This window comes from Haliotis rufescens, unplaced genomic scaffold (assembly GCF_023055435.1).
Source record: "Haliotis rufescens isolate VD_foot unplaced genomic scaffold, xgHalRufe1.0.p SCAF_11, whole genome shotgun sequence".
NCBI lineage: Eukaryota > Metazoa > Mollusca > Gastropoda > Lepetellida > Haliotidae > Haliotis > Haliotis rufescens.
This window is the reverse complement of record NW_025963791.1, coordinates 40,793,754-40,821,719: the sequence shown is the minus strand read 5'-3', so window position 1 is coordinate 40,821,719 and position 27,966 is coordinate 40,793,754. Positions and strand designations below refer to the sequence as shown.

The window sequence follows — 27,966 nt, the reverse complement described above, 5'->3', positions numbered from 1 at the left end:
TATCATTTCTTATTACTTAGTATTCATAAACAGAAATACTTCACATACTGCCATGAAATACATGTCAACATGAAATTAGTGCAAACAAGGCAAGTGCTCCGTTGTCATATTGGAATTTGTCACATCCGGTCAACTGGAAACAATGACATGTATTACATAAAACAAGCTGCTAATGGTCTACTGTAATTTAGCAGAAGACAGTGTTGTTTGATGGAAATCATGTCACGTCTGGTCTCCGTCTAATCAGGATGTTCAAGCCTGCAGTCACCAATTGTGTATGACCATGTCTTTGTTCTTGGAATTCTTGTCAAATCTAGCCAGTCATAGCCAAACACTGCTCATCTATTTTGTGAATATTTCCTTGTCAAATCTAGCCAGTCATAGTAAAACACTGCTCATCTATTTTGTGAATATGTCCTGAACAGCAACAATACAAACATGGAGAATACCAAACAAATTTCAAAGATTGTGGTAGCACTTACAATTTTGGTGATGACTTGTTAGGAATTTAAGTCACATGTCAGTGGGAAAATTTTGAGAGAAATGAAGAAAATATTCTGTCAAACTGCCAATATCCCATACTATATCTTGGTATCCAAGTCTTGTTCTTGTCAATTGATAAAAAAGATACCGTTTCAAAAGAGCTACTCATCAATTTAATGATGCATTTTAGGTCATAACTTAACAACAGTCCCTTGAATTTTGTGATGCATTAATTCTATGATACAGTATAAGGATTATGTCTTAGAAGAAAAAGAGTAGATGATTTCACTCTTGTAATGCCTCCGAGAAGGCAATTCCTAACTGCTACTCCGGTGAAGTGATACATCTGTCAAAACAGACGGACATCTGGATCCTTTACACCAGATGTAAAAACAACAGTAATTGTTTTTGTTTATTTGAGCATTTTATTCTTGGGTTTTGTTTTATTTTCGCCTAAAATGATGTACATCTCATCACAGACTGAACTGCAAGTTACCTCTGATGCAATGAAGATGGAACAATTTCATGGTAAAATTGATCCAGATTTTAAATATTCACAGACTTAAAATACATTCCACCTTCATGCACCAAACTTCGCTGTGACAAAACATACTTTATAAGACTCATTCACAACAGACAGAAATATACAAAATTAAACCAGCTCTTCCAGCTGTCCTCTAAAAGATGACCAAATTATAGGAATGAAGTTAAATCATCATCTCCATTCACAGCCATGTGATACTTGAGAAGGATTCTTCAGGAACTGGTTAAGGAACCACCAATAGTGGACAGTGGTCATGAGAAAAGCCATGGCTTCCTTGTCCTAGATATTCATTCCTTGTTAGCTTCACATATTGCTAGGTGGTATTATGGAAAGAGTGATTCTCGAAGAAAATGATAAGGAACAATAGCACTTCTAGCATACAAAATGTTTGCTATGAACATCCTGTTCACTTCTCAATTACATCTCCTCTTTGCCATTGCATGAAATCATTATATCACTAGTTTTTTGCTGCATTTTGTGAAAGATAAAATAAAAAGTCAGTAACAACGTGATAGGTGCCCCCATGTGGGCACTGGTGAGAGTGGTCGGTCCGTGAGAGTGTGACGAGGGTCCCTGCCATGGTCACAAACTCCCAGTCTGACGGCACGCGACCTCGAGGTTGGATCAGCAACAGACGAGCAGATGGCACAACGATATGACCGCTGGAGGATCATGCAAGATGATGATGACGACCAGGTGGGGAAAGGCGTCATCAGTTGTGGATCTTGATCGCCTTTTCCAGGTAGTTGTAGCGTGATCTCTTTGGCGTCTTGTTCACATGATCCAGTCCAAGCCATGGTCGGGCTTGCACACCACCTCCTGCAAAACAAACAGGACAGCTACATCTTGGGCTCTACAGGAAAACATTTATTATGCCTAACTGGCTAGTCCTACAACTAAGTCTAAACTAAGAATAAGAAGTGCTCATTGTCCCACAGCTCAATGTTACTTTTTGTTTCAGCGACTGACACACAAAAAAGAATATTTCAGCATCTGTGTTCATATGCTGTCCAATTTTGTAGAATTTTCCTATTCGGAATATTCTATAAGTAATACGTTACCACTGTTATACCGAGGCTGTTGTCTCCCACAACTGCTGCTATAGCGAAATCTACCACAGAGATCTCAATTACCTTATGCAGCACGTGCGTAGCCACCTAGCTGCCATGTGACACCCTTCACTCTAGTCTCCTGCGAGAGCAAGTGCTCGGGGGACGGACGGGCGGGCAGCAGCCCAGTGGTAACGTATTACTTATAGAATATTCCGAATAGGAAAATTCTACAAATTACATTAAGTAATACGTTACCACTGTTATACCGAGGCTGACTACCACAGTAGGCGGTGGGGAGCACCTACAACCCGAATCCTGACTGCTAGCGTTCCTTCCGACCAGCGGAAGTAAACACCAAGGCGTTACCCTATAGGAATACCAAAGCACTGTCAAGCGCATACCGTAAGGCTCAATCGTCATTGCCAAAACGATTGGTGACTCCAAACGGCCCCACTGGATAGGTATTTCATCGCCGCAGCGGATGAGAACACTGTATCCGCGTGAGCTTAATCTTAGATCAGGTTAAACAGTCGAAAAGAGGGAAATTAATTTCCTTCAGACCGTATATCCCAGAGCAAGCCTACTTAAAGTATGCATTAGGCGCGTGACCTAATTCCAGTATTTGTAAGCATGCATCACAAGGTTGGGATACACGACAGACAATTAAAGACATAATTGTCAAAATACAAATAAGGACAAAGCACACAAAAAGCCGCCCTCACCTGTGGTGTGAGTGCGCTGGTTTGCGGGACCCCAACTCCTGTACCCATGGCAGTGGGAACATTGGAGTCGACCCAGATTGACCACCGTGCAAGGTCAGACGCCTGAGGAGTTCGGAATTGCGCTGGGCACACCCCTTAGGTGCCCGCTTGCGCCGCGATTCGCGGGTCAAGACGGTGCACACTCTCCACGACGGCATCAGCGACCTGTTTGAGGTAATGATTGGCAAAAACCGAGTCAGAACGCCAGTAACAACCTCGTAATATTCTGCGAACAGAGATATTCGAGTGTAGGACAAATGTTGCCGCTAGCGCCCTGACCTCGTGCGGGTTTGACCCCGCTACCGGTAACCCCCGAAACCGGTACGCCAGATTGATGACAGAACGAAGCCACAACGCAATCGAGTTGCGAGTTATGTCAACCGTGTGATTAGGGTTACACGATATGAACAGACGGTCACGCCCTTGTCTACGTTCATTCGAAGCCTTAAGATAATACTTAAGGGCCCTAACCGGACACAGCGCTCTGTCCTCAGTATCAGCAGGATGTAAGATTTCTTTGAGTTATCTTACAGTGAATTCTCTCTCCGTATGCCCGACTCTCTGATTCTTGGCGACGAAGCCCATGAGCAGGCCCAGGCGGACCGCTCCTTCGTCACCCCTATCGAATCGTACCTTGGCGACATCGAGTGCATGAATTTCACTGGAGTGCATGAATTTCGGATACACGTGCCGCCGTGGCAAAGGAGAGGAGAAATGCTGTTTTCCATGTCACATGCCGGAACGAAGCACTATGCAAGGGTTCATACGGAGCTTCCGTAAGTGATTGCAACACTAGGGAAAGATCCCAGGCCGGTGCCCGAAGGCGGCCCTTCTTAAGATCATGCTGTTTGAAACCCTTGATAATACCCCGTATCACCGGCTCTTTGGAGAGACTGGTACCCATAGCAACGCCCCGTACCGTAGCAACGGACGAGACATAGTTGGCAATGGAACCCCCGGAGAGTTTCCGGGTCTCTCGCAAGTGAGACATGAAACGAGCAATATCCTGCACAGATACCTTATCTGGCGAATGAATGTGATGTTTACAACACCACTTCGTGAAAATAACCCAACGTGCATTATACACCTGGGTAGAATCACGATGCATACTAACGTATGCCCGAGACGCCCGGCGAGAAAAAACTTTACTCCTCAGACGCTCGGTGACAACATCCACGCGTGCAGATTGAACTGCCCTGCGTTTGGATGAAGCTGACGGGTGTGAGGGTGGATCAAGAGATCCGGTCTCACAGGCAGTGGAAGTGGCGACTGCGTGACCTGGGTCAGCAAGTCGGGGTACCACGATCTGTTCGGCCACATGGGCGCGATCAGTAACATTCGACAGCGAACTCCTCGGAGCCGGCTTAGAATGTGTGGTATCAACGCTGTCGGCGGGTAAGCATAAGCGACCAAGCCCGTCCAGTCTAACGCGAGAGCATCGTGATCGATGGCCCTCGGGTCCGGGACTGGTGATACAAACAACGGGAGTTGATTGTTGAACCGCGTTGCGAACAGGTCGACCATCGGACGACCCAAACGTTCGCACAGCCACTGAAACACTACTGGGTTCAGCATCCACTCTGTGGGGCTCGGATCCTGAGGCCTCGATAGAGCATCGGCCAGTACGTTCCGCACACCTGGGATGTGACGGGCGCGTATCTGGCACGGGACACTGTCCACCAGAGCGTAAAACTCGAACGTGAGATCGAGTAGCGAGTGACTGTGGGTTCCCCCCAGTTTGTACACATAGGACACTACCGTTGTGTTGTCGGTCGCCAGCATGAGCCGGGCGTCGACGAGACGATGCTTCCAGTGATTGACTGCGTTGATCACTGCCTTGAACTCGAGACAAGTGATGTGAAGACCTAGTTCGTCTACGCACCACAGCCCCGAGCTCACCTCCCCCTTTAGATGGGCGCCCCAGCCCACTAGAGAGGCGTCTGTATACAGGGTCAACGTGGCCCGGTAGGGCCGCATAGAGACTCCTGATAAGACAATGTAAGGGACCGTCCACCACTCCAGATGCGGTCGGAGCCGATCCGGGAGGGCGACGGTCGCACTGTTCACCTCCGTTGCTAACAACTGGATTAAAAACCGTTGCAGCGGGCGGAGTTGGAGACGACCCCGTGCGGTGCAGTCCTGGGCTGATACAAGTAGCCCTAACAGCTGTTCCCAAAAGTGAACAGTCTGTTGCACCGCTAAGACTTTGGCAATCATCGCCTGAATTTTGTGCCACCGGTCTGGGGGGACAAAGAGGCGATGGGACACCGTGTTGAACCGACCTCCGATGAACAGCAAGTTCTGAGAAGGGGTTAACTCGCTCTTGGGGAGATTGATAATCCACCCAAATTGCTCCAAGAGCCGACGTGCGAAATCGAGATGGCGTGACAGGGTGTCCGTCATTCGATTTGCTACTAGCGAGTCGTCCAGGTACGCGAAGTACTGGACACCCCTCCTGTGGAGGAACCCCACTATGGGGGTGGTTAACCGGGTGAACAGCCAGGGAGCGGACGTTTGAATCATTCTGAGTTCGGCACTGTCCTACTTGGGAACGAGAAATATCCTGGAGTAAAACCCCGGTGTTATTTCTGGTAGAGCTAACCCCCGTACTGCCCCTTCTCCACCAACCTGCCGATGGCATCGGCGAGGATGGGAAGATCGGTTTCCGAATCGAAACCTGCCAACGGGGCAACGGTGAGCGGCGGATTCGCTTTGAGATCTAGCCGATAGCCGTACCGAATCGTGTTGACCACCCACGGGTCGTCGAACACTTGTTCCCAATTCTCCCAGTAAGTCTGGAGTCTGGCTCCCACTGGGGAAGGAGAGGGGGCCCTGACAGGTTGCGGCAGGCGCAACTGTCCAGGGCCAAGTGACTCGGGTTCGCCTAAGGGCCAACCGAAGTTGGCGCTGTCGGCATACGAACCCCTCCAATGAGAGTCACCTGGAGGGGCCCTTGCCGTCCGTCGACGACTTGGGCTTCCCCCAGTTCCCCGTCTTCCCGCGAAAGGGCAGCTGATTGCCCATACCGGAGCCCTCAGGGCGGGGCTACTTCCCAGAGGAAGAAGAACCCGACCCCTTAGACCTACAGGCCGCAGCAGCCTGGGGCGCGCTCCGGTTAGGAGCGGCACCCAGGCGCCTATGCAGGGACCCAACAAGAGCAAGTGTGTGCCGAAAGTCCTCGGCAACGTACTCCAGGGAAGCATTTAAACTGAGCAGGCAGTTGTAAATGCGCTGGTCACGGTCCGTGGGAGAACCTTCGACCAGACGGGCCGCTGCAGCCAAGTAAGTGTCTCCGTGAGACATGGAGTGCCGAGCGAGGGCGTCCAGCTGGTGCAAGGTAGCTTGCGTTACCGTAGCAGCCGGTGGGGCACGGACACCCAACCGCTCAACATGGGCCTCCGCGGTAGGACCAGCCTCGGGAAAGGCAAGGGCATGTACCGGGAATAAACCCTTTCTCCACGACGTCGGAGGCAACGGGAGACCCCGACCGGAGGCCGCCGCGAAGGCGTTCTCCAAGGAAGGCTTGAAACCGCGCAGCAAGGTTGATGCGGGGAAAGCCGTGTCGGAAGACTCATCGTATACCTCGGAGGAACCCACAGTCGTGGGCATGTCCTCAAAGAGGTCATAAACCATGGCCACGCGGTCCTAAACCGATAGCGGGAGCAACGGTTCGGGGGAAGGACCGGTGACCACGGGAGCCGCCGCCGTACCGGTGGACCTCGCGTCCGACCCCGCGGCCACCGAAGTGGCCGGGGACGGAACAGCCAGCGGCCTATCCTGAGATAAGGCCGCCAGCTTGGAGTCCACAAGTTATGCAAGTAATGCAGCGACGGAATCCCCGGACAGCACACGGGCCGCCAAGAGATCCGCCGCTTTACCGGTGGACCCCGCGTCCGACCCCGCGGCCACCGAAGAGGCCGGGGACGGAACAGCCAGCGGCCTATCTTGCGATAAGGCCGCCAGCTTGGAGTCCACAAGTTTCGACAACAATGCGGCGACGGAATCCCCAGACAGCCCGAGGGCCGCAAGGGGATCCGCCGCAGCCGAGGAGGTGGTACCCGCACGGGGACCCTGTCCGGACGAACCGGCCACCACAGGGGTGGAGACGGACTGTACGTACAGCCGGTACCGCTCAAACTCCGCAGGCCCCAGACCTTCGCACAGGATGCACCGGGTGTCCCCGCAAGGAACCCTGCACCGCGGGCAACGATCGTGGGGATCCCGGGACGACAAAAACTTTCTGCACACCCCACAACTCCGAGGAGCAGGGGTAGAGGGGATGGAGACTGGGGACATATCCATGTCAGACATTGATTGTTTGCTATAAACAAAGAACAAAACATGGTTACAACGCACGCACCACAATGATTCACAAACGAACATTTTCACAAGAAAATAAACGAGCAATGTGAACATATAACATACACATATAACTTTTATTAAAGAAATAAGTGATGTTAACCCCCAAAACATACAAGAACAGGGGAAACGTAAAACACAACGTGCATACGCGAACCCCGCAAGTATATAGAAAAAAGGGCGGGAAAATTATAACCAAGTGTAGCTACCGCAACGCCCCATAAAAGCACAGTTTATTAGAGAATAAACTACAATAAATATCACCAAATCTTCAAGGAACGCTTCAGCAGGAGAAAACACGTCTTGCTAAGCAGACGAAGGAGACAAGAGTGAAGGGTGTCACATGGCAGCTAGGTGGCTACGCACGTGCTGCATAAGGTAATTGAGATCTCTGTGGTAGATTTCGCTATAGCAGCAGTTGTGGGAGACAACAGCCTCGGTATAACAGTGGTAACGTATTACTTAATGTAATTGGCTTCAAAAGAGACAACAAATAACCCTTATGCTCTACCTCGGCTAAAATTGGGACATAACAGGAAAATCACTTTTGGTGTCAAGTTGTTTATAACAATTGTGAAACAGTACTTACAACAGAATGAAGCTTATCATTGCTTATTTGGCCATTAAGTTTGGCATAGCTGTGCATCATTCAATTGTTTCAGCCTTATTGTCGATGACCCAGCCCTATTTCTATTCACGCTGTTGTACACAGACTTCTCCTTACCTGGGAGAGAGTGCGGTATGAACTGTGACAAGTTCACTTTCTCCTCGTCTTCTGAGATGTACTCCTGTCGGCCCATCACAACTACTGCAAACTTGTACTGCAAGGACATCACATACCAGTGTCATTTACATACATCCATTCATTCAGAATATAGAATAAGATAGATTAAAATGAATCAAGAAAACACTGCTTTTTTTTTGTTCATTCATACAGTAGTGAATATAGTGATATGCAAGTTAATGTTACCTAGAAAAAATAACAGTCCAATAAAGACTTAAGAAGAGAAAGGCACTAGGGTTGCTTTAGGTGTGAAAATAACACACACAAAGGGCCCCTTCTCTGGAAAAATTATTAATGGCGCCAAATCTTGAGGAGTATCATTTAGATTAGCCTGCAAAGTTTCATTCATGTAACTTTAGCAGTTTCTGAGAAAACTTGTCCCCATGGCAGACACTATGCACTAAGCAAAATAACATTGATCAAGTGCTGTAACTGTAAAAAGAATAATTTACGGCACCAATTTTCGAACTCAGTCTTGACAAGTATCTCTTAGGTAAGCAAGCAAACTTTTATCCATGTAACTTTAGTAGTTTCTTGTCCATATTTCATGCAGTAAGTGGAAAAGCATGGAGAAAGGACCACAACTCCATACAAAATCATATTAAGAGTGAGTGAATGAGTGAGTGAGTTGGGTTTAACGAGCACGGGTATGGTGCTGACAAACCTAGAAACATAATCGGGGTCAATCAGGATTCGAACCCACAATCATAGGTTTCTGGTGTGCCCAAGGGGCGCAACACTGCACAGCGAATCGGGGCTCCTTAGGTGACTAGGCCACCCGTGCCCCCATCATATTAAGAACATATTTCATTTCTCTAACTAAAATAGTTTCGTAGAAATTGTGTCCAACATTGAAAGGCGGACGGAAGGACAGACAAAGTCCGTTTCTATATCCCCATAACATATAACATATTGTTTGTTGACAAGGCACAAAGCCATATTCATATATTCAGTCTTAAAATGTATGAACTTGAAGTAGACTCAGTAAATCTTTGCATGTGTGTGCATGATGCAATAAAGTATAAATCTTAAGTCTTTTAAAGGCATTTAGAAGTGATACACATGAGGAAGAGAATTTATGGATGTCAACTTCTTTATTATGAGAAACATAAACTTTCGGAGTATATGCTTACTCCTACCTGATGAAGGAGTAAGCATATACTCCGAAACCTTGTGTTCCTCATAATAAAGAAGTTGACATCCATAAATTCTCTTCCTTAAGTATACATTTTGTCCACATAATAGTATTTACCTTCTCAAATTCTTTCTCCGAGATGTCAAGTTTCTTCCGTATCCTTTCTTTCACTGAGGAGAAAGCTTCATTCTGGATAGAAGAATTAATTATCATGAATAACTGTACTTTCTGAAAGTTATCAGCACAAAGTGCCTTGCTGTTAATACTAATTAGATGCAATAGTCACATAAATATACTGCAATCAGCAATATTCAAGTCCTATAACGGCAGCCTGTTAGCAATCAAGTTTTAGCCAGACAAACCAGAGGTCGATATTATGAGCAACATTTCATGTCGTTATTGAGGACATACGAAGAACCAGGTGCCTGATCACCGAATCCAATTTGGTCTTCTCTTACTGTTCAACAAGCAATGATGAGTGATGGGGACTTATTGTAGCCCGGGTCTTAACAGGGTTTCATACATGTATGTATCACAACAAAATTTCTTAAATGTCAAGTTCTTGTTGTCCATGATTGGCTCTTCATGCAAAAAACAGCAACCACATTATTGCAATTCATCAAATGTTAACAGTGAAATCCTCGTATCGACTCTGTCAAAGCAAAGGTTTATTTATTTCAAACATTTGTCCTATCTAAACAAATCCATTCAGTTAAAAGTTCAGTTATACTGATGGGGAAATTCCTACTGCTATTATTTCATTATTAGATTTGCATCAAACCATTTACAAAAGTGCTGCAGGAGGTATCATATCATCTAGATGTCCTTGCAGAAGGAAAGTAACTTGCATGGTACACAAAGAGATGCATGATGAATGGCAAGCATAAAGCAAGGCAGGCAAGCTGGCAAGCTGAAAACCCCATACATATTGCCTAGTATACTTTCAGAGCAGACAATTAGTGGTACAGGCCACAAAGTTAAAAAAAATTCAAAGGAGCCACTTGGCTCCTAAATTATTTTTTCAAGGAGCCAAATAGAATTTCAAGGAGCCAAGACAAAATGTAAGGAGCCAAAAGTAATGACTTGTAATTTAACTGCATAACAAAAAAAAAAAAATCCATTAGTTTGAATAATCAGTTTTAAATCATGAACAACAACTGTTGACGTGTTGTTGAAGCTTTTGAGTTTTTCAGACAAACAAGCTTTAGAACATTGTGTCAGTAACATCATCTGACAGTTTACCGGTGCCAGTTGCAGGTTTTGGTTCATCGAACGTGTCGATAGACGACGAAACTTCCGTGTCAGCTTCGCCATTCAAAGCATTCCGTATTATCTTGAGTATACTGCGCATTTATTTCCAAAAAAACACAGCTGTGTAGAAGGGGGTGCGCATTATACACGAAATAATGAGTTTTGATGTTTTTCCCCCATGGAAAGACATTACCGTGAGAACGTAACACCGGAAATACCATGTCAACAAATCCATACTGAAGTACGCAAACAAATCATGTAATTACACTGTCTGACTATAAAAAGTGTTCTTTGTATATCTGGACTTATGTTAGTAACTTATTTCATTAATTTTATTCAAAATTACTTTTAATATTGTTTTAATTTATTTCGGCGAAATCGTGTGTGAAGCGATCGGAAGATCTAACAAACGGTTATTAAGAGAAACCACGGTCAGATTACCGCTATTGATGCCTTGAAACGAACTTTCGTTGACAGAGAATGGATACATTTGTCATAAATGCCATACTTTGACTCGTTAAAGGTCATATTTGTTTTTGTTGGACGATTCTATGTCAACACGTAATTCACGCGATCACGTGCACGGGAGCCTTGACGGTGACTGGTCAGACTGTGTGTTCCATGTAAAACCATGTAATACCCGGTAATATATAGCAATCAGCTGCTTCGCTTACGCTTAGGGTTATTATTATTTCAAATATGTTTGGTAAAAGCTGCATCTAAATTAACAAGATATTGGAATATATTATTCCTGATAAAAAGAAGAAGTTTCAGATACATTTTTTGCCGATCCTTGCATTAAAACCCTGTAAAGTTATATCATTGGGTGTGACTTGACTGAATCACCGGTAAATTCCAAGAAATTGTGTGTACAGCTGATTGCTGTGTCCGGCTTAGTTTACGAGAAGATACACATGGTAATCTTAATCCCTGGATATAAAACAATGCCTAGCAGAACAAAAAAATACAATTTAAACGGTAAATCAACATGTCTGGTGATTTTTTATCTATGTGTTTATCCCTTTCAACACCGTAGGCCGGTTTTCCGGCCAAGCCGTAGTCACGTCAAAATAGTATATATTTGTATGGACCTACCTATAATATCATTCATTTATTAAATCTATCACATTTCACAATGTCTGAAATACGTATTCCATATCAATTTATCATTTTTTTATCAATAAATAAAAAAATTATTCACTATTTCCCGCGATGTTATTGAAAATATAATTCTCGGACACACATTTCAACAACGGGTCCACATCGAACATGTCAAAGAGCAAAATAAAGACGTTTTAAGCAAATCTTTGATATATTATACAAAGTAATAAATAAATTCAACAAAAATATATCTAAAAGTAATCAAACTTACATCTAAGTTATTATTTCCATCTTTTCGTGCGATCGCATGTAATGTAAGTCAAATGACATCTCAGCTTTCGTCGCCTTAAATTCTCGGCTCGGACACGATGTTTAATGCAAAAATATATGCATGAAAAATCTGTCACAGCTCGTAACCTAGCACGATAGATTCACGAAGTTCTTAGTAAAATCTAAATATTTTTTACATTTGTATACTTATCCTGCATTACTCCTTAATGCATTCACTGCTTACTTACGACAACTAGAAGGACAGCGCTGCGAAGGTCCTGGGTGAAGAAATAAAGTTGTTGTTCTCAAGTCCCAATCAGTGGCCTTCCGTCGCTGTCCTGTGACCTTGATGACACCTAAGGTCATCTTCACATCACTGCCTGTCGCCCAAGCTCTTAGAAAAACATACTTTTGAGGTTTCTGAAGCCAAAGTGGGGAGGCAAGTCTAACGACGGGTGGGCCTTAAGCGTAGTAATGCAGGATAAGTATACAAATGTAAAAAATATTTAGATTTTACTAAATTTTTTACTTATCCTGCATTACTCCTTAATGCATCTGTATCGGACGGTTTGGAGGTGGGTCAACCTTCAGAATACAGAAACCTCAATAATTCACACCCTGCAATACGACCCCATTTGGTCGATAAACCGTGAAGCGGAAAAGTTCAGACAAAAACGCCATTACGGTAGGGTTGTTCAAAAATCAAAAACATTGAACATAGGAATTAAAGAGAAATTCCCTATACACGCTTAGTAATAAAGAAAATAATAGCTATTCAGCTAATTCTTTACTTACTGCGTCATAGAGCCGTCGCTGACAAACAAGATTGTCTAATATTCTTCCACTGGTGGCGACTGAGTGACTGCACATGGAAGTTGACTGGCTCTGTATAGGGCGAGTTCATTATTTGCGTCAGTGGTTGGCAATCTGCAGGATAACAACCAGAGGGCCAAACTTCGAACGTCTTTGACATCCTCGAGAGTCACAACGCGAAGGTTATGACTAACGAAAATATGTGTCGAATCTCCAGAAATATCCTTCCGTGATTGTTCCAAAACCACAATTGCCGTGTTGAGCCCTGGTAAGGCTGACACCTTGAGATCTTGAGGGTAATTCGCTCTCGGCGAGTTCCGTTTGATGATCTCGTAGGCCTGAAGGATTACTGCGCGTAACCATATAGATATGGTGTTTGCGATTATGCGACTAACTTCTGTCGTGGACGAACCACGCCTTGTCTTGGAGCGTCGAATGAAAACTCGAACTGCTCGCACCGAGCCCAGGAGAACTTCACCATGTACGATTCCCACAATAGTCGATATCGGTGGGATGGTGAAGAACGGTCGGGTTGGCCTGGTAGTAGATTTTAGCAATAAAATCCCAGCATAACCCTAGATGTCCTGTTCCGTGCGTCCCATGCTCAAAACGGATCCGGGTTGAGTCGACCACATGTAGTTCGCTCACCCGTACCGCCATTGCTAATGCCAAGAGAAAACCATTGTTTCCTTGGTGAGGTCCAAGCTCCTCACAGCGATAGCCCGTTCGCGGAGCTCTCTATACTATACCGAGAGTGTAACGAAGGTGTCACGCGCTGGGAAGGAGCTTGAAAATGAGGATGCAATGAGGGGCTCGAAGGGGGCCCTCGCAAACCTCGAAGTACCACGTTCAAGTCCCAATCAGGTGGCTGGAACTTGGCCTTCTGATCCTCAAACCTGAATGAGCATAATATGGCCTGTAGTTCCGTGACCTTAATCACACTGTGATTTTCCGGAAACGGCCAACACTAAGATAATTGCAGCCAATTACGTAGTAATGGTGCTACCTTCCAAGTGTTTTTGGGTACGCAATGTAGGAGGTATTCCTCTAGGAATTGTGACGCAATCGTAGGGTCTTGATTCTTTTCTTCCCTGTAAAAAGTCTCAAGTGATCCCCACTTGTCATCGTCGTCTCTGGGAGAGTAACGATGAACTAAAGCTATAGCTTTGCTGCCCGTGTCGAAATAACCCTTCGCACTTAAACGCCTTTTAAAGACGAACCATGCGTGCAGACGTTGGGTTCAGGCAATTTTCTGTTGAGGGTGGATGAGTAGGTTGGACCACTGTGAGAGGGGAAGTGAATCGTTTTAGATTTTTCCGAGCTTGACGAACTACCCTCTCGCCGGTTACCATGGTGCGACCAAAGGAGAGATCGAGATACCTTGTCTCCTTGATCCCCTGTAGCACCTTGGAAGTAAAAGTGGTGGCAGAAGAGTTTTAGTTCTTTGCCCTTCCCAAGTGATACTGAACTCGTCCACCGCCCAAGTCTGCGGATCCGGCAACGGGGAGATATACGTCATGAGTTGGTGGCCTAGGCAAGTAATAAACAAGTCAATGTTTGGTTGCCTGAATTCCTGAAGCAGTAACTGGAATGCTTCTGTGAGAAATTTCCACTCAGTGGGAGCCACCCTGTCTGGACGTGATAAAGTATCGGCCAGTATGTTTCTACATCCGGGGATGTGCTGAACTATGAACCTTAGTCACAGCCGATCCACTAGATGGAAGAAATCTGAATGTCCTTAGAAGTGGAGAGTGGGAGTGTGTTGTTCCCCGATTGCACAGGCACCACACCGCAGTGCTGTTGTCTGTGGATATAGCGAGTCGGGCTAACTGTAGTTGATTCTGCCAATGTGATATAGCCAGAATTAAAGCTTCCAACTCCAAGTTGTTTATGTGCCACTTCCATTGTGCGCCGGGCCATAGCCCTGAGCTTATCTGGTCTTGTAAGTGAAGACTCCACCCCTGAAAAGGGACGTCCACAAACAGGTGTGTATTCGGGGAAAATCCGAATAAACAGACTCCGCAGACATTCAGCGCCACAAATTGAGGCTCTAGCTTAGTTGGTAGAGTGATGGCCTTGAGTGGATCCTGACTCCTGATGTAAGGGTTCAGGAAAAAAATTGAATTGGTCGCTGTTGTAAGCGGCCCATGCTAGTTAACTCCTGTGCCGAGGTGATTAACCCTAGCAACACTTGCCACTGGCGAAGTGTGTGTGGTTGGTGTAGAGTAGATGACAAAAGAAGTAGAAACTTGTGCCATCTGTCCCTCGGTACAGATAGGATATCCTGGTCTGTCTTAAACAGGTCTCCTATGAACTGAAGTCAATAGGAAGGAGAATACTCCCGACTTCGCCTCGTTGATTGTCTATCCCAGTTATTGACATGTGTTGATGATACAGTAGATCGCCCTCCATCTACGACTCGAACCAAGTGTTCGTCACGTGTAGATAGTTATTGGCTTCATTACTCCTGTAAATAGCCATAAGTGTCACTGACATGTCAAATGGGAAATACTACCATTGGTAGTGAACCCCAATGAACTGGACCTGAAAAGTCTACGGTTGGGATGGATAGTCGAGACTGATGAAGAATCAAACGTTCGTTGAACACAGAGATTGTGGATCATTCTCATCTTGTCTGGGTCCTTCATGAGTACCAGGTAGGTGTGAGGATAAAACCCCGGAGTAAAGACTGGGTTGTGAACCCACTCTACAGCTCTTCTTACCAACAGTATGTCTATGTTGGATTTTCCCAATCAAACTGTGGTCAACGGTGGGGTTAACTCTACCCTTATACGGACACCATGATATAGTGCGATAAGTACGAAATCGTCCTTGAGACTTGTCTCTGCCACTCCCTTTCTCAGTAAGGGAATGCTGGTCTTCCCTGAGAAACGCGCGTCTAGGCTTATAATTCCCTGACTTGGACTTTCCAAGCTTTTTGGGAACTTGACGTGCGTGTCTGCGATCTGTTCGTTGAACAGGGGAGTAGATGATCAAGGTTGACGTAATAGACTGCCCTTGAAACCAGCATCTCAGTTGGAAACGCTATAAAGTCTTGGGTGTAACGGTAATCACCGTCAGAACGGTCTCAAGATGAATTTTCCTGTGGTCAAACTGACGCTGTAGGAAAAACACCATAGTTTGGAAGTGATCTAATCAGATAGGGTTATCCTCTAATAGATTCTGATCCACTGCAAACATTGACGATATTGGTCGCTTAAATCACGGAGCAAATGTGAGTTTTGGAGAAGGCTTCCTCCAATGACCTCGTGGTGTCCCTCTTATTTACCCTGTTATCAGGGGAAGGCGTTACTGACACGAGATGGTCTGCTTCCCAATCGGGTACATGTGCTAAGCTGATCATGTGCCGGTTACGTAACCGGTACACTGTAAGCCTTGGGCTAACGTCATTGTAGAGACCTTGATTGATACGCAGACGCTGCGCTCAGCGCAGGTCTGGAATGTTGGAACAGCGCTAAGCTGATCGTGCGTCACTGGCGTGATAGGAGCGCTTGGGTATCAGTCAGACGCTGCGCTCGGCGCAGGTCTATGCTGGATATGTTGGAACAGCGCTAAGCTGATCGTGCGTCACTGGCGTGATAGGGGCGCTTGGGTATCAGTCAGACGCTGCGCTCGGCGCAGGTCTATGCTGGATATGTTGGAACAGCGCTAAGCTGATCGTGCGCCGATTGCGTAATAGAAGTGCTTTGGTTGTAGTCAAGTGCTGCGCTCGGCGCAGATAAATCAGACACAAAGCTCAAAAGTATTGACTGGATCAAGGCTTGTGTCTAATCTACCCCCATCATAGCATCTCGATACGCTGGTGCTGTCGCCGACGTCACAGATTATCATACATGTATCTGGAAGTGTCCGGCGGCTGAAAAAATAGGAGCAGTTACGATACTCACAAAATCCTCCGGTATTGCAAAATATGATTGTGAGTAATCTGCTTTTATATAGTAAACTCGTTGGATTAGAGATTTACATAAAAATTACATTTTGAATTTTGGCGAGCACATCTACGTGCATGCCTATGACCGTGGATAAAGAGCTTTGGGCGATTATTCCACGACAATATGTACACCGAGCAAACATAATTATGTTACGCAATTAAACCATTGAAGAAATGGTACTGGAAGAATGCCGTAGAATTGAACAGTAATCTATCGGCAAAAATACGAATTGCAAGGGTATACAATATTTTTATATACGCAATTCAATGTAAACCAAGGCTATTTACATTTAGAGATTGGAGAGCACATCCGCGCGCAAACCAACCAATCGTGGATGATAATCTTGTAAGGTTTTTTCCACGACAATTAGTAAAATGCTCAAAGGTATGTTACGCAATGAAACCCTTATTGATGAGATAATACTGGAAGAGTGCCGAAGAATTTGAACACTAATCTATCGGCAAATTTATGAGTTGCAAGGATATACAATATTTTTGTATGCGCAACCCAATGTAAACCAAGGGTATTTATATTTTCATTTAGGGTTTGGAGAGCACATCTGCGCGCAAACCAAACAACGTGGATGATAATCTTTGTAAGATTTTTCCCACGACAATTAATACCACGCTCAATCATAAGTTACACAATTACATATATATATGTATATTCAATGTCTGTACATATAGAGTAGGGAAAGGGCCACCTAAGTTGGATAACTTTTGCCCAATCCCGTTGACCATATATGTCAATAAAATATGTTTAAATTAAACACAATTACGCCATTGTTGATGAGGCGGTACTGGAAGAATGCCATAGAATTGAACAATAATCTATCGGCAAAAACTACGAGTTGCAAGAGTATACAATAGTTCATATACGCAACTCAATGTAAAACCAAAAATACCAACAAAAAACTATTTAATCGCATAAACATAGGTACGCAATAAAAGAATTGTTGATGAAGCGGGACTGGAAGAAAGCCGTAGATTTGATATTAATCTATCGGCAACCATATTTTTAACGAGTTGAAAAAGTATACAATAATTTTAGTATACGCAACTCACTGTTACGCCAAAGCTAGTAATATTTAAGAACATAAGAATATGTTATACATACGTAGCTGAGAATTGTAAACAATATGACTACCTTGGCAGGCAAACGATTGTAACACAATTCAAAATGGCGGCGAACAACAATATTTTGGCGGGAAAAAAGACAAGCGTCTTTTCACGCCTAATTAATTCACATAAAACTACACAACATGGTGAAAGTAATATGAAAAGAATACATCACCCATCGCAGATCAATTTTTAAGATTGTAGACAAACTGAAGGTCTAAAATTAATCCAAAAGGAGAGCTCCGCTTGGACACGTCCTAGCTGTGCTGCGACAAGCAGTGATGTGAAGATGACCTTAGGTGTCATCAAGGTCACAGGACAGCGACGGAAGGCCACTGATTGGGACTTGAGAACAACAACTTTATTTCTTCACCCAGGACCTTCGCAGCGCTGTCCTTCTAGTTGTCGTAAGTAAGCAGTGAATGCATTAAGGAGTAATGCAGGATAAGTAAAAAATCATATTTTTAATATATATATATCGTGATTTCCTGCCTTTTAGTTCAGAATAACATGATTTAACAAAAATCTTTCGCCAACTTCTGAAATTTATCAAACACGAGCTTGGTATAACCGTTGAAATTTGATTGGCTGCCTGCCTTACAAGTAGTTAGAAATGTAGACAGTGATAGTAATTTCCAATATTACTTGCCTCCGGACAAGTTAAAGTAAGTGATTTTGTTGCCCAACCTCGTATTTCTACTTTCCCCGAGAGTCGGGAAATGGCAAATTTCCACCCCTGTTTCCCCCCCCCCCAAAAAAAAAAAATGAATACTGAATCTGCTAGAGAGGGGTGCGCACTATACTAAAGAAAATACGGTATTCATCATTTGCCGATTGACAACGATTTGTTGTTGTTTTGACTTGCGCAAATATAGAAAAATACTTCGTGTTTTTGAACGGCGAAACGACCGCCTTAGCTGTCACCTGGGCGGATGTCGTACAGCGCATGCGTGGGTACTAAACTCTTAACATCGTTAGTGCATTACTTAATAACGGAAAGTGCTTTCTTCATTCCAGGTATGGAGCTTCATATCGAAAGCGAAAACAAAACACATGGCCAACAGTGATCTTGTCGATGTTATTATGTTCTGATATCGATTTTTTTCACCGAAGTTACGCACTTATATTAAAAACGATCTTTTTTAATATCTTATGACAAGAGATATTTAGTCGCCAAACTTAATTAAAGACAAGGAGCCAGTTGGCGACTGACATGAAAATACCAGTCGCAAAATACAAAACTAGATCGCCATGGCGACCAATTTAGTCGCAACTTTGTGGCCTGTGGTACCATTTCTATGCATACTCACATGCTTTATCTTCAATAAAAATGGTACACCAAATGTGGAGAATACTTCCTGTAAACAGATAAAAGCACAGGATTAGAATTCAGGTAATTTCATCATGGCTCAATATATTTTAGTGATATGAGATGGGTGTAGTGCTGCTTTTCAGCATTTTAGTTATGTCACAGTATTCCAGTTAACTGGGGGAGGAAAGCCTGATGCAGGTCTTGGTTTACCGCTTCGGGGAAACCCCGATCACAAGGATGGTGCCGACAAACCAAGAAATATAACCCATGATCATAGGTATGGGATTGTGTGAACTGGGACAAGTCAACTGTGTTAACTCTGCCTTGATCAGCATCTCAGACACATCACAGTATTTTAACCTTATATGGAAGGTTCAGACCTTTTCCACTTTCACTTTAGTGCTGACAGACCAAGGATCATTCTTTCAGCACATTTTGGAAACAGTGTATCCTGTAATTAACCAAGAGGAAACAACTCTGCACAGCAATCTGCAGCGTGGCTGACTCTGGCCCCCAAAGTGATCTTTAACACAATAAGGCGTTGAGCTTCACCTTGTGGAAGTGAGCAACAGGAAGGAGCAGCTCGTCCTCCGAGATGACAGCCTCCTCCTTGGGAACCTCCTCCACCCGGTACGTCTTGGTCCCTGTAGCATTGAGGCAGTCCAGGGAAATGTCCTCCTTCTGTACAGCGAAGATCTTGTAGCTGATGATCTCAAGGAGGCTGAAGATTGAAATACAGAAATTGTGGTATTCTTGATGGACGGGCGACAGTCTGCTTTGAAAATGAACATCAGATCCTGTGAATATCGAACAATAGTTTCTTTTCATTATATTACTAATATTGGTGTCTTATTGTGATTCAAATGTAAGAGAAAGCAAAGAACATTTTATGATGCAGTAGCATATTCAATTGTCAATAAATAATTACAGTTTGTAAAAGCCAATAAAAATGTCATTTACGTGACCTGGTTAAACATCTAAGCTTTCCAACTCATTTCAAGCAAATTCAAGCATTGTTTCAGAGTGCATAGAGTGATGTCCACTTTTTAGTGTACTGAAGTCAGCTTATAGGACGTACTCACCGCAGTCTACCCGATGACTGGTCAGATATTTCCACCTGTTTCCGAGCCTCCTCCAGCAGGTTACTGACCTTGCCACTCTTGTTGGGATACAGAACTAGCTCCCTCTGTAGTAAACAGACATACATGAAACCATACCCAGCTGCTCACCACTTTCACACGAGTAGGAACGAACTAACTTAAACCCAAGCCCATTTCAGTCTGGATCAAATCTCTCGGAAATTTTAACAAAACAAGAAACTTGCTACACATATATAAAATACTTTGATCCATCTCTTGATCTGCCTGTTTGTCTGTGTACTCACCTCCTCCTTGAGATCACTGCTGACCCAGATACATTTGAAGGGGCGTTTGTTCTCCAGTTCATTGATCTTGATACTCAGCTGTAGCAGAACATAACAGAACACATTTAGCCACATGACGTCATAATATAGCTTCATATTGTGAAGATGATGATGATGATGATGACAACAACAACAAAATCAATGTGTATACTTATATTGTGCTAAACCCCTTACATAAGGTGCATGCCCAAAGCGCTAGCATTACTACCCCAGTCAGTGGATCAGTGTGCACTTGATTTATTCAATATAGGCACCCTGGGAAGTATCCAACAACACAAGCCGAGGGTTAACAGCCACATTGCCATCTCATCCTACCGGGTACCCATTCACTGCTGGGTAATTTCAAAGTCACTTGCCTAAGGGACACCACATGTGTTTACATGTGCTTCAGTGTGGGGCAGGACAGAAACCCTAGATACTCTCAGGAGTCAAGCTGCCAAAGCTATCTCCCATCCAACTATTCTCTGCAACCGACGTTGCTTAACTTGCGACATGTGTGCTGTGCACTGGGTCACGTGCCCCCACATCTAATAGTTAATAAGGCAATTGTTTGTCGTTTATATTGTGAGGTTGGCCATTTCCTAAGGCATGTCATTTAGGTAGGGATTTCAAGGGCCGAGTTAGGGGGTTGGCCCACATCCAGTGTCAGACAATACCTGGAAATATATGGCAGTTGAAAAGATATAGGGAATTCAATACCTGCTGATAGTAGAGTTTCTTGGGCTGCCTGGGTTTGGCATAAATAAGCAGGTCCTTCAAGGATCCCTCATATGTACAGCGCACTGGGTTTCCTGGACCATCTCGATACCTGCAAAATACACAGGACATGGCAACTTATTAATTTCTAAGAAACACAATATCGATTGTATATCACACTCCAAGTCTGAAGTTTACATCATCAAGGAATGATAAAATGTGCTGAACCTACCCTTGGCTCTTGAAGAACTGCAACAAGTAAGGATCTGTCCCGAGGTGCTGTGAAACTGTGTGGGCCATCTGCTCATAGTTCATCCTCAGAGACAATTCCAGGGAGAAGCCAGGGTCATTGGGGATTGATTTATCACAGAAAACGACTTCCACCCGGTAATACAGATCTCTGCAAATACATCAATATCAGTCGTTTCATTCTAATTTAACAGCAATACATGTATCTAGTTCCCTGTGAAGATCAATTGGTCTTCAGCAACCCATTCTTGTTGTAAGAGGTGACAGACTCTTTATCATTTACAAATTATCTTTCCCATATTAATTCCCCTTTGTTTCTGTTGTCTACAATTATATTCAAGACAGGACTTGAACCCTTACCTGAAGTACTCCTTAACAGTGGGCAGTTCATAGTGGTCGAGGTCAGGCTCATCACGTTGAAAGACAAGAATGTCACCATCCATCAACTCTTCAAGGAGTTTATCAATTGGCTGGTTCAAGTTTTCAAGCCGCTCAAGGAGGTTTGGCTTAACTTCCTGCAAGGATGAAGCACATGGTCAGGGGAGATAACTAGGACTGGCATCTAGCATATAGTGTAATGTGTACTACTCAACATTTGCCGAGGACCAAAACTGTCATCTTCAGTCAAGATGTGGTCCTTAGCAAGTCTTGAGTACACCCTTATAGATCTATGAAGAATAGTTCAATTTCTTTAACAAATTAGTGTTAAAGATGAATGGGGTTATCTGAACCGTCTTGTATGTATGTATTCATCTCAGTGGAAGGACGTAGAGACTGTTGTCACACACTGCAGTCAGCTGTATTCCAGCTATATCACTGAAGCTTGTGAACAACCGATGGTTGATAGCATGACCACTAATGCATGTGAATGGGACGCATTAATGGCATCATAGAAGCTATGGTATCGATGAGTTGACTTGCAGATTTCAACGTCCTTATTTTTTCAATGTGACACTTAGGTACAGATGCTTGTACCTTTTATCAAGCAAGTCACTTTCAGCACAGATGCTAGTGCCTTTATCAAGCAAGTCACTTTCAGCACAGATGCTAGTGCCTTTATCAAGCAAGTCACTTTCAGCACAGATGCTAGTGCCTTTATCAAGCAAGTCACTTTCAGCACAGATGCTAGTGCCTTTATCAAGCAAGTCACTCGCTTGGATGGATGGTAATCATACTGTTTATGAGTAAGGTAATGCTGTTAGTGACATTGTGCGGAAATTCTCTGGGGTAGATGTTGCCTAAACAACAACCCTAACAACTAAGGCATTTGTAACAAGTACTCACCTCAAAGATGATCAGTGCTGTTGTTGGTAGAAACCCTGCCTTTCGGTTTAATTCTGGCACTAACTCAACTGTAGATGAATAATAAAGCAGGCATTAGAATTCTCTTCTCATTGAAATCCCCCAAACTCTTCATGTATTATTGCATTATTATCATTATCTGTGTTTTACCCCCAACCTTATACACGACATACCTCCTTTGGCTGATATTGGCACGTAGATATGACCACAGTAAGATATGGATTTGGTTCTGGGGTCATACAGCTTCAGAAACAGCAACACATCACCTGAAACAAGAATGTCAATTCAGCATTTTTTTAGATGACCTAAATCTTATCAATTTGAACTTATTGAACATGTCAAATAAATTTCTTATGTGTACTCTGAGGGGATTCCAGTTCAGGACAAATTCTCAGTGAACCATTCTTGTCTTTAGAGTCAGGCTTACAGGATCTGTTGGTTACAAAGTGTGATCTGGCTGACTGTTTCTCCTCAATCACTGGTTTACCTGGCCGGGATTCATAACACAACGCTCTGATGTAATTGTAACAGTGATGACTACCGTACAAGACAACATTCACTCTCAAGCAAGGAGACCCGCGAAGATCCAGGTTAGTATAGGTCTTCAGCAACCCATGCTTGCCGTAAACAGTGACTATGCTTGTCGTAAGAGGTGACTAACGGGATTGGGTGGTCAGGCTCTCTGACTTGGTTGATGCATGTCATCGTAATCATCCCAATTGCGTGGATCGATGCTCATGATGTCAATCACTGGATTGTCTGGTCCAGAATCGATTATTTACAGACCGCCATCATATAACTGGACTATTGCTGAGTGCAATCAAACTCAAGCAAGAATAAGAATGTTAGCTCACTGGAATATAAAAGCACAATCAAATCTGCAGTCATCACAGCCACTACATTCCCATGATATTGAGTTATGACAATCATAGGGTACTGTTGAATCCCCATGAGACAGTCATATCTGGTATTTGTAGGGTCAGCTTTCATATTGATGATAATTTGACTTGAGTACTTACTGTCCTTATCAAAGGGAGGCAACTCCTTGAGGCCACTCTCTGGGCTAAGTGTCTCAACAAACACATACCACGGATTCTCATTATCCGCAATATCATGAATCTGAAACACAAGCAGACAGTATGCCAAAATCAGTATTTTACAAATAGTTAATAGTTTAAGTTAACTAAAAGGTGCTCTTCTTTCACAGTGATATATAAGAGATAAGATTCCACACACAGATTGTTAAGAGGTAAGGTAATGGAGTCTAAAATCTGAGAATTGGAACATGCGATTTTTCAAATATTTCATACATACTGATTTGTGGATTTCTGTGTCAATGTCTAGAATGGTTGGTCTGAATGTCTGATTCTGGCGTGAATGGAATGGCCAAGGCCGTAGCTGTTTCACAGGATATTTCTGAAAACAAAATAATACAAACAAGTTTTAGTAAAATCTTAATATGTTTTACATTTGGATACTTAGCCTTCATTACTTCCTTAATGCTTCTACAGCTGCATTACTACCTTAATGCATCTTTATCAGACGGAACAGAGGAGGGGGGGGGGGCATACCTTTTCAGATGGAATTTAGAATAAACTCTCCACCAGCCTGGGTAACTAGATAGCATCCTGAGCAGAAAAAGCGGAAACCACAGAGGCACACGATGATAAAGAGTAGGGGTTGTGACATCCAGTCATGGAAAAACAGGAAAATTAGAAGGGGCGTCGGCCAAGTTCTCAATTCAGATTCCTACAGCTGGAATAAGCGGGAAACTGAAACCCCCAAGTCTGGGGTAATTACTACCAAAGAGGTTGTGGGGTCTGTTCCGAGGTGTAAGAATCAAGATCGACTGGGGTTGGTGATTTGTTGCGCTACCACCAGTGGACCAGAACTTGAACACCTTGTACATCTTCAAGAGCCACATCTCAGAGATTCAAATACGGTGCAGGGAACGAGCCGAAACCGGGAGGCATGAAAGGCGGAAGTACTGGGCGTGCCAGCAGACCCAGCACCAATGACAAAGACTTTAAGAGGTGATCATAGCTGCAAACACGCAGGCGTGCATGCAATAGATGATGGTGGTTGTGCGAGGCACTCTATAAGTGATAATTGCAGCAAAGTTGGAAAAAAAAAGCACCTCAGCGTCGACATGATCGGCTATCTCCGAAGACGGAGAAGTGTGCCTGTGGTCGGCCATCTTGGAATGCCCGCGGGCACATTGGGTGTGTCGTTTTACAAAACCCTGATATATACAGTGAAGTCACTGGGGAAGAGATCGTGGCAAAACTCACACCGCGACGCCAAGGTACAGGGGAGCATACAATCGGTGCAACAGGGGTGATGACCTTTAGCTGATTAATTGCCCTGTCACTGTGAGCAACGTGACATATAAATTCAAAGATTTAGACAAGCAAAAGGGAGGAAGGAAGCCACACTACTACTGGGGACAACAACTTCTGTAGCCAGACCCCTCACAGCTCCCATCTCCTAGGTAAAAAAAACAGCAGTAGAAGCATTAAGGAAGTAATGCAGGATAAGATTAAAAAAAACCACTTCTATTTCAAGAAGTCTTCTGCACAAGCTGCAGTCCCAGTGTTACCGAAACATCAGCACAGAAAACGGTATAATTACTTACACCGATCAAGCAGCCACAGTGAGTGACCTTGTGTCACGAACAGTATGGTAGAAATGATGTGACCCAACTTACCAGGTTGTCTCCTAATATTTCCAGGAACTCTTCTAAGGTTGCATTTTTCTTCACCTTGAAGTTCCTACGGAAAAATATGTTCAATGATTACATCACTATATGACATCAAAATGGAAAAAAATGCTGTTGATTTCATGACTTTAAGCAAAGCCGGAGAGTGAAGTTACCACCATAATTAACTGATTTCTCTACATAGTAACATCTCACTCACCGAACATTGACTTTCTCAATGTCAAAGAGATCATTTCCTTGATGTCCACAGAAGCTGTCTTCCAACAACACTTGGACGTTCATGTACAGGTGGGCCTCGGTCCGCTCCTTTCTCTTCTGAGCATCTAACCTCCTGCAACATGCCGCCTCTAACCATATACACACACTCAAGACTATATAACAAACACATACACAAGACTATCAACAAATATATATTCACATATACTGAGACACATTGAAAATTCAAATCTGATTTTGCACTGGAATAACAAAGAAGAAGAAAAAGTTAAATGTGAAAAGAATGACTGATCATCAGACAAGAACATTTCACGAATGACAGTCACAATGAGATTGGATGACAATTTGAGACCACAAAAATGACCCACCCCAAAAGAAACAGTGTCTTGCAACCACCACTGGCCTGTGTAGATGCACATAGAAAAAGAAAATATATCCACAGACGTCTCACAACCACTGTGGAAATGTTCCTCACTCTGCTGGCAAAGTTCATAATATCAATCCCTGCTAGCTGGAAAAAGTCATTCTGGAACAACAGCTGTTGACGACAAAGATTTCTTGATGGATCGTTGGGCCGTCATAGCTCCATGAACAATGAGGAGATCGATCCTGAAGTTGGCATTGATTATTGCCCAAACCATGATTCCTCTCCATCGCGCATGCAAGAGTATACTGTTCATTACGGGTTCTCCTGTATACTCGAGCTCTTCCATCAGAGAATGACACAAAAACGGGACTCGTCAGAGAAAACAATCCTCCACAAACCAGCTGGTTGAAATTATTGCTGTTTTATAAGACGCATGGCAGCTAGCTGACACTGTGTCATGATGTTCTCATTGTATTGTGTCAACACCTCAGTCGTGCTGCTCGTAGCCTTTGGTGCGCACAGCAAACTTGACGGTCCTATTGAGCTGCTGCTGGCCAGGTGTCCTGGCTTTCTATGCATCCAGATACTGGATGTACATGCACATTGTTCAGTTGTTTTCACCATGCATGCTCCGAGTTGCACACAAAAAGATGTCTTTGCGCCATTGGTATAGTCCCATGAACAGTAATGGAATTTGAAACCTAACTTTTGGTAAAGATAAAGTGTCTACCTCAACATGACATTTTCATCCAAATTTCAAACTATGAATCCTCCCCTAAAAAATCTAAAGACTTCTGTTTTGCAGTTTTAAAGTGTCTCAGCATACATGATATAACAACACATACACATGGGGACTAACCTTTCACTAGTAAGTTCAGAAACATAGCACTTGTAGTGTTGAGCAATCTCATTAAAATCAGATCTTAGTTCTCGCTACCGCTAAACAAAGATCTGAGGACATCCTATTAGGGGTCACATCAGAACGACCTTTCATCCCACCAATCATAGCGCCACTTACCAGATCATGTAAGTGACAGTCGGAATGTGATTTCTAATCATGCAACCTCTAAAACTTTAACATGGGGTTGATTTACGATAGTTATGGGCTTAACGACTGAATCCATACAATCTAGACCATCTATTAGCCATTCCAGAATGTTCTTTTGTTCAGGTTTGAATTTTTTTATCAAGAATTTGTCAAAATATGTTTCGAAACGTAGTCGCCAATTTGAAATTAGTGCCGTAAGCACGAGTAAGACGACTTCTGATTGGCTAATGTCGGCTTCTTGTCAGTCATTTCATTGGTTGGTCAAAGTTTGCACAAGGTCAGTCTGAAGTGAATAATAATGGGATGTCCTCAGATCTTTGTTTAGCAGCAGCGAGAACTAAGATCTGATTTTAATGAGATTGAGTGTTGAGTGAACACTTTTGAACCTTCAGCAGCATTTTCTGCATGAATAAATATATAAAGTAGGGATGTCGCGAAACGACTATCTCCCAATATGATACGTATCGCAATACTTTGTTGACAATACTTAATTCACAGCAAATAATATCTTTCAGCATGTCGGTCAATGTGAAGTGCCTGAGTCAACAATGGCCATTATGGGTGGTTGTGTCAATAAAAACGTCCAATACTTTATTAACTTGTGGAAATTACTTTTTGAGGTACACAAATTTCTTGAAGTTGTGATATTTAAGAAGCTGAGCATATCACACATAATTTTAATGATAAGCAAGCCCTACTTGGTAAACACTTATTGCTAGTTTCAGTTGGGGGGTGTTCGACTGTCACACACACTATTCAGCCAGTGACACAATCTATCAAATGGTTAAACAATAGCAAGGAGATCTTTAAGAACTATCGCAGGTGAATATTTGACCTCCATACCTTTCCTCTGCTAATCTGTTCTTGAGGGTTTCTGGGATGTCTACTTCAATAACTGGCTGTAATATCTCACCTGCAGAGAACAAAATATCATCAAATACTATCCCATGGGAAAACGTTGAAACTGTTTTCAGACAATGAGAAGATGAATACTTATTTTACAACCATAA

The 27,966-nt window shown here is 43.6% G+C and overlaps 1 protein-coding gene across 4 annotated transcripts in view; it reads right to left on the bottom strand.

Annotated features, from left to right (window-relative positions):
- Positions 1-360: 360 nt before the first annotated feature.
- The window catches only part of LOC124142321 (ubiquitin carboxyl-terminal hydrolase 7-like), a 63,019-nt gene continuing 35,413 nt past the window's right edge, over positions 361-27,966 (bottom strand). For 3 of the 4 annotated variants that reach the window (XM_046510734.2, XM_046510732.2, XM_046510733.2), the window contains exons 17-33: positions 27,800-27,869; positions 25,525-25,656; positions 25,314-25,377; positions 23,921-24,022; positions 23,626-23,725; positions 22,780-22,872; positions 22,589-22,656; positions 21,665-21,819; positions 21,288-21,455; positions 21,059-21,167; positions 20,321-20,398; positions 20,019-20,122; positions 19,489-19,657; positions 18,935-18,982; positions 9,236-9,307; positions 7,924-8,020; positions 361-1,846 (exon numbers count right to left, since the gene is read on the bottom strand). In XM_046510734.2, coding sequence (XP_046366690.2) covers positions 1,740-1,846; positions 7,924-8,020; positions 9,236-9,307; positions 18,935-18,982; positions 19,489-19,657; positions 20,019-20,122; positions 20,321-20,398; positions 21,059-21,167; positions 21,288-21,455; positions 21,665-21,819; positions 22,589-22,656; positions 22,780-22,872; positions 23,626-23,725; positions 23,921-24,022; positions 25,314-25,377; positions 25,525-25,656; positions 27,800-27,869 — 1,736 coding nt within the window. In that variant the 3' untranslated portion in view covers positions 361-1,739. Of the gene's footprint in view, positions 1,847-7,923; positions 8,021-9,235; positions 9,308-10,046; positions 10,085-18,915; positions 18,983-19,488; positions 19,658-20,018; positions 20,123-20,320; positions 20,399-21,058; positions 21,168-21,287; positions 21,456-21,664; positions 21,820-22,588; positions 22,657-22,779; positions 22,873-23,625; positions 23,726-23,920; positions 24,023-25,313; positions 25,378-25,524; positions 25,657-27,799; positions 27,870-27,966 lie in introns of those variants that run through there. The other variant, XM_048392727.1, reaches the window with a different exon arrangement.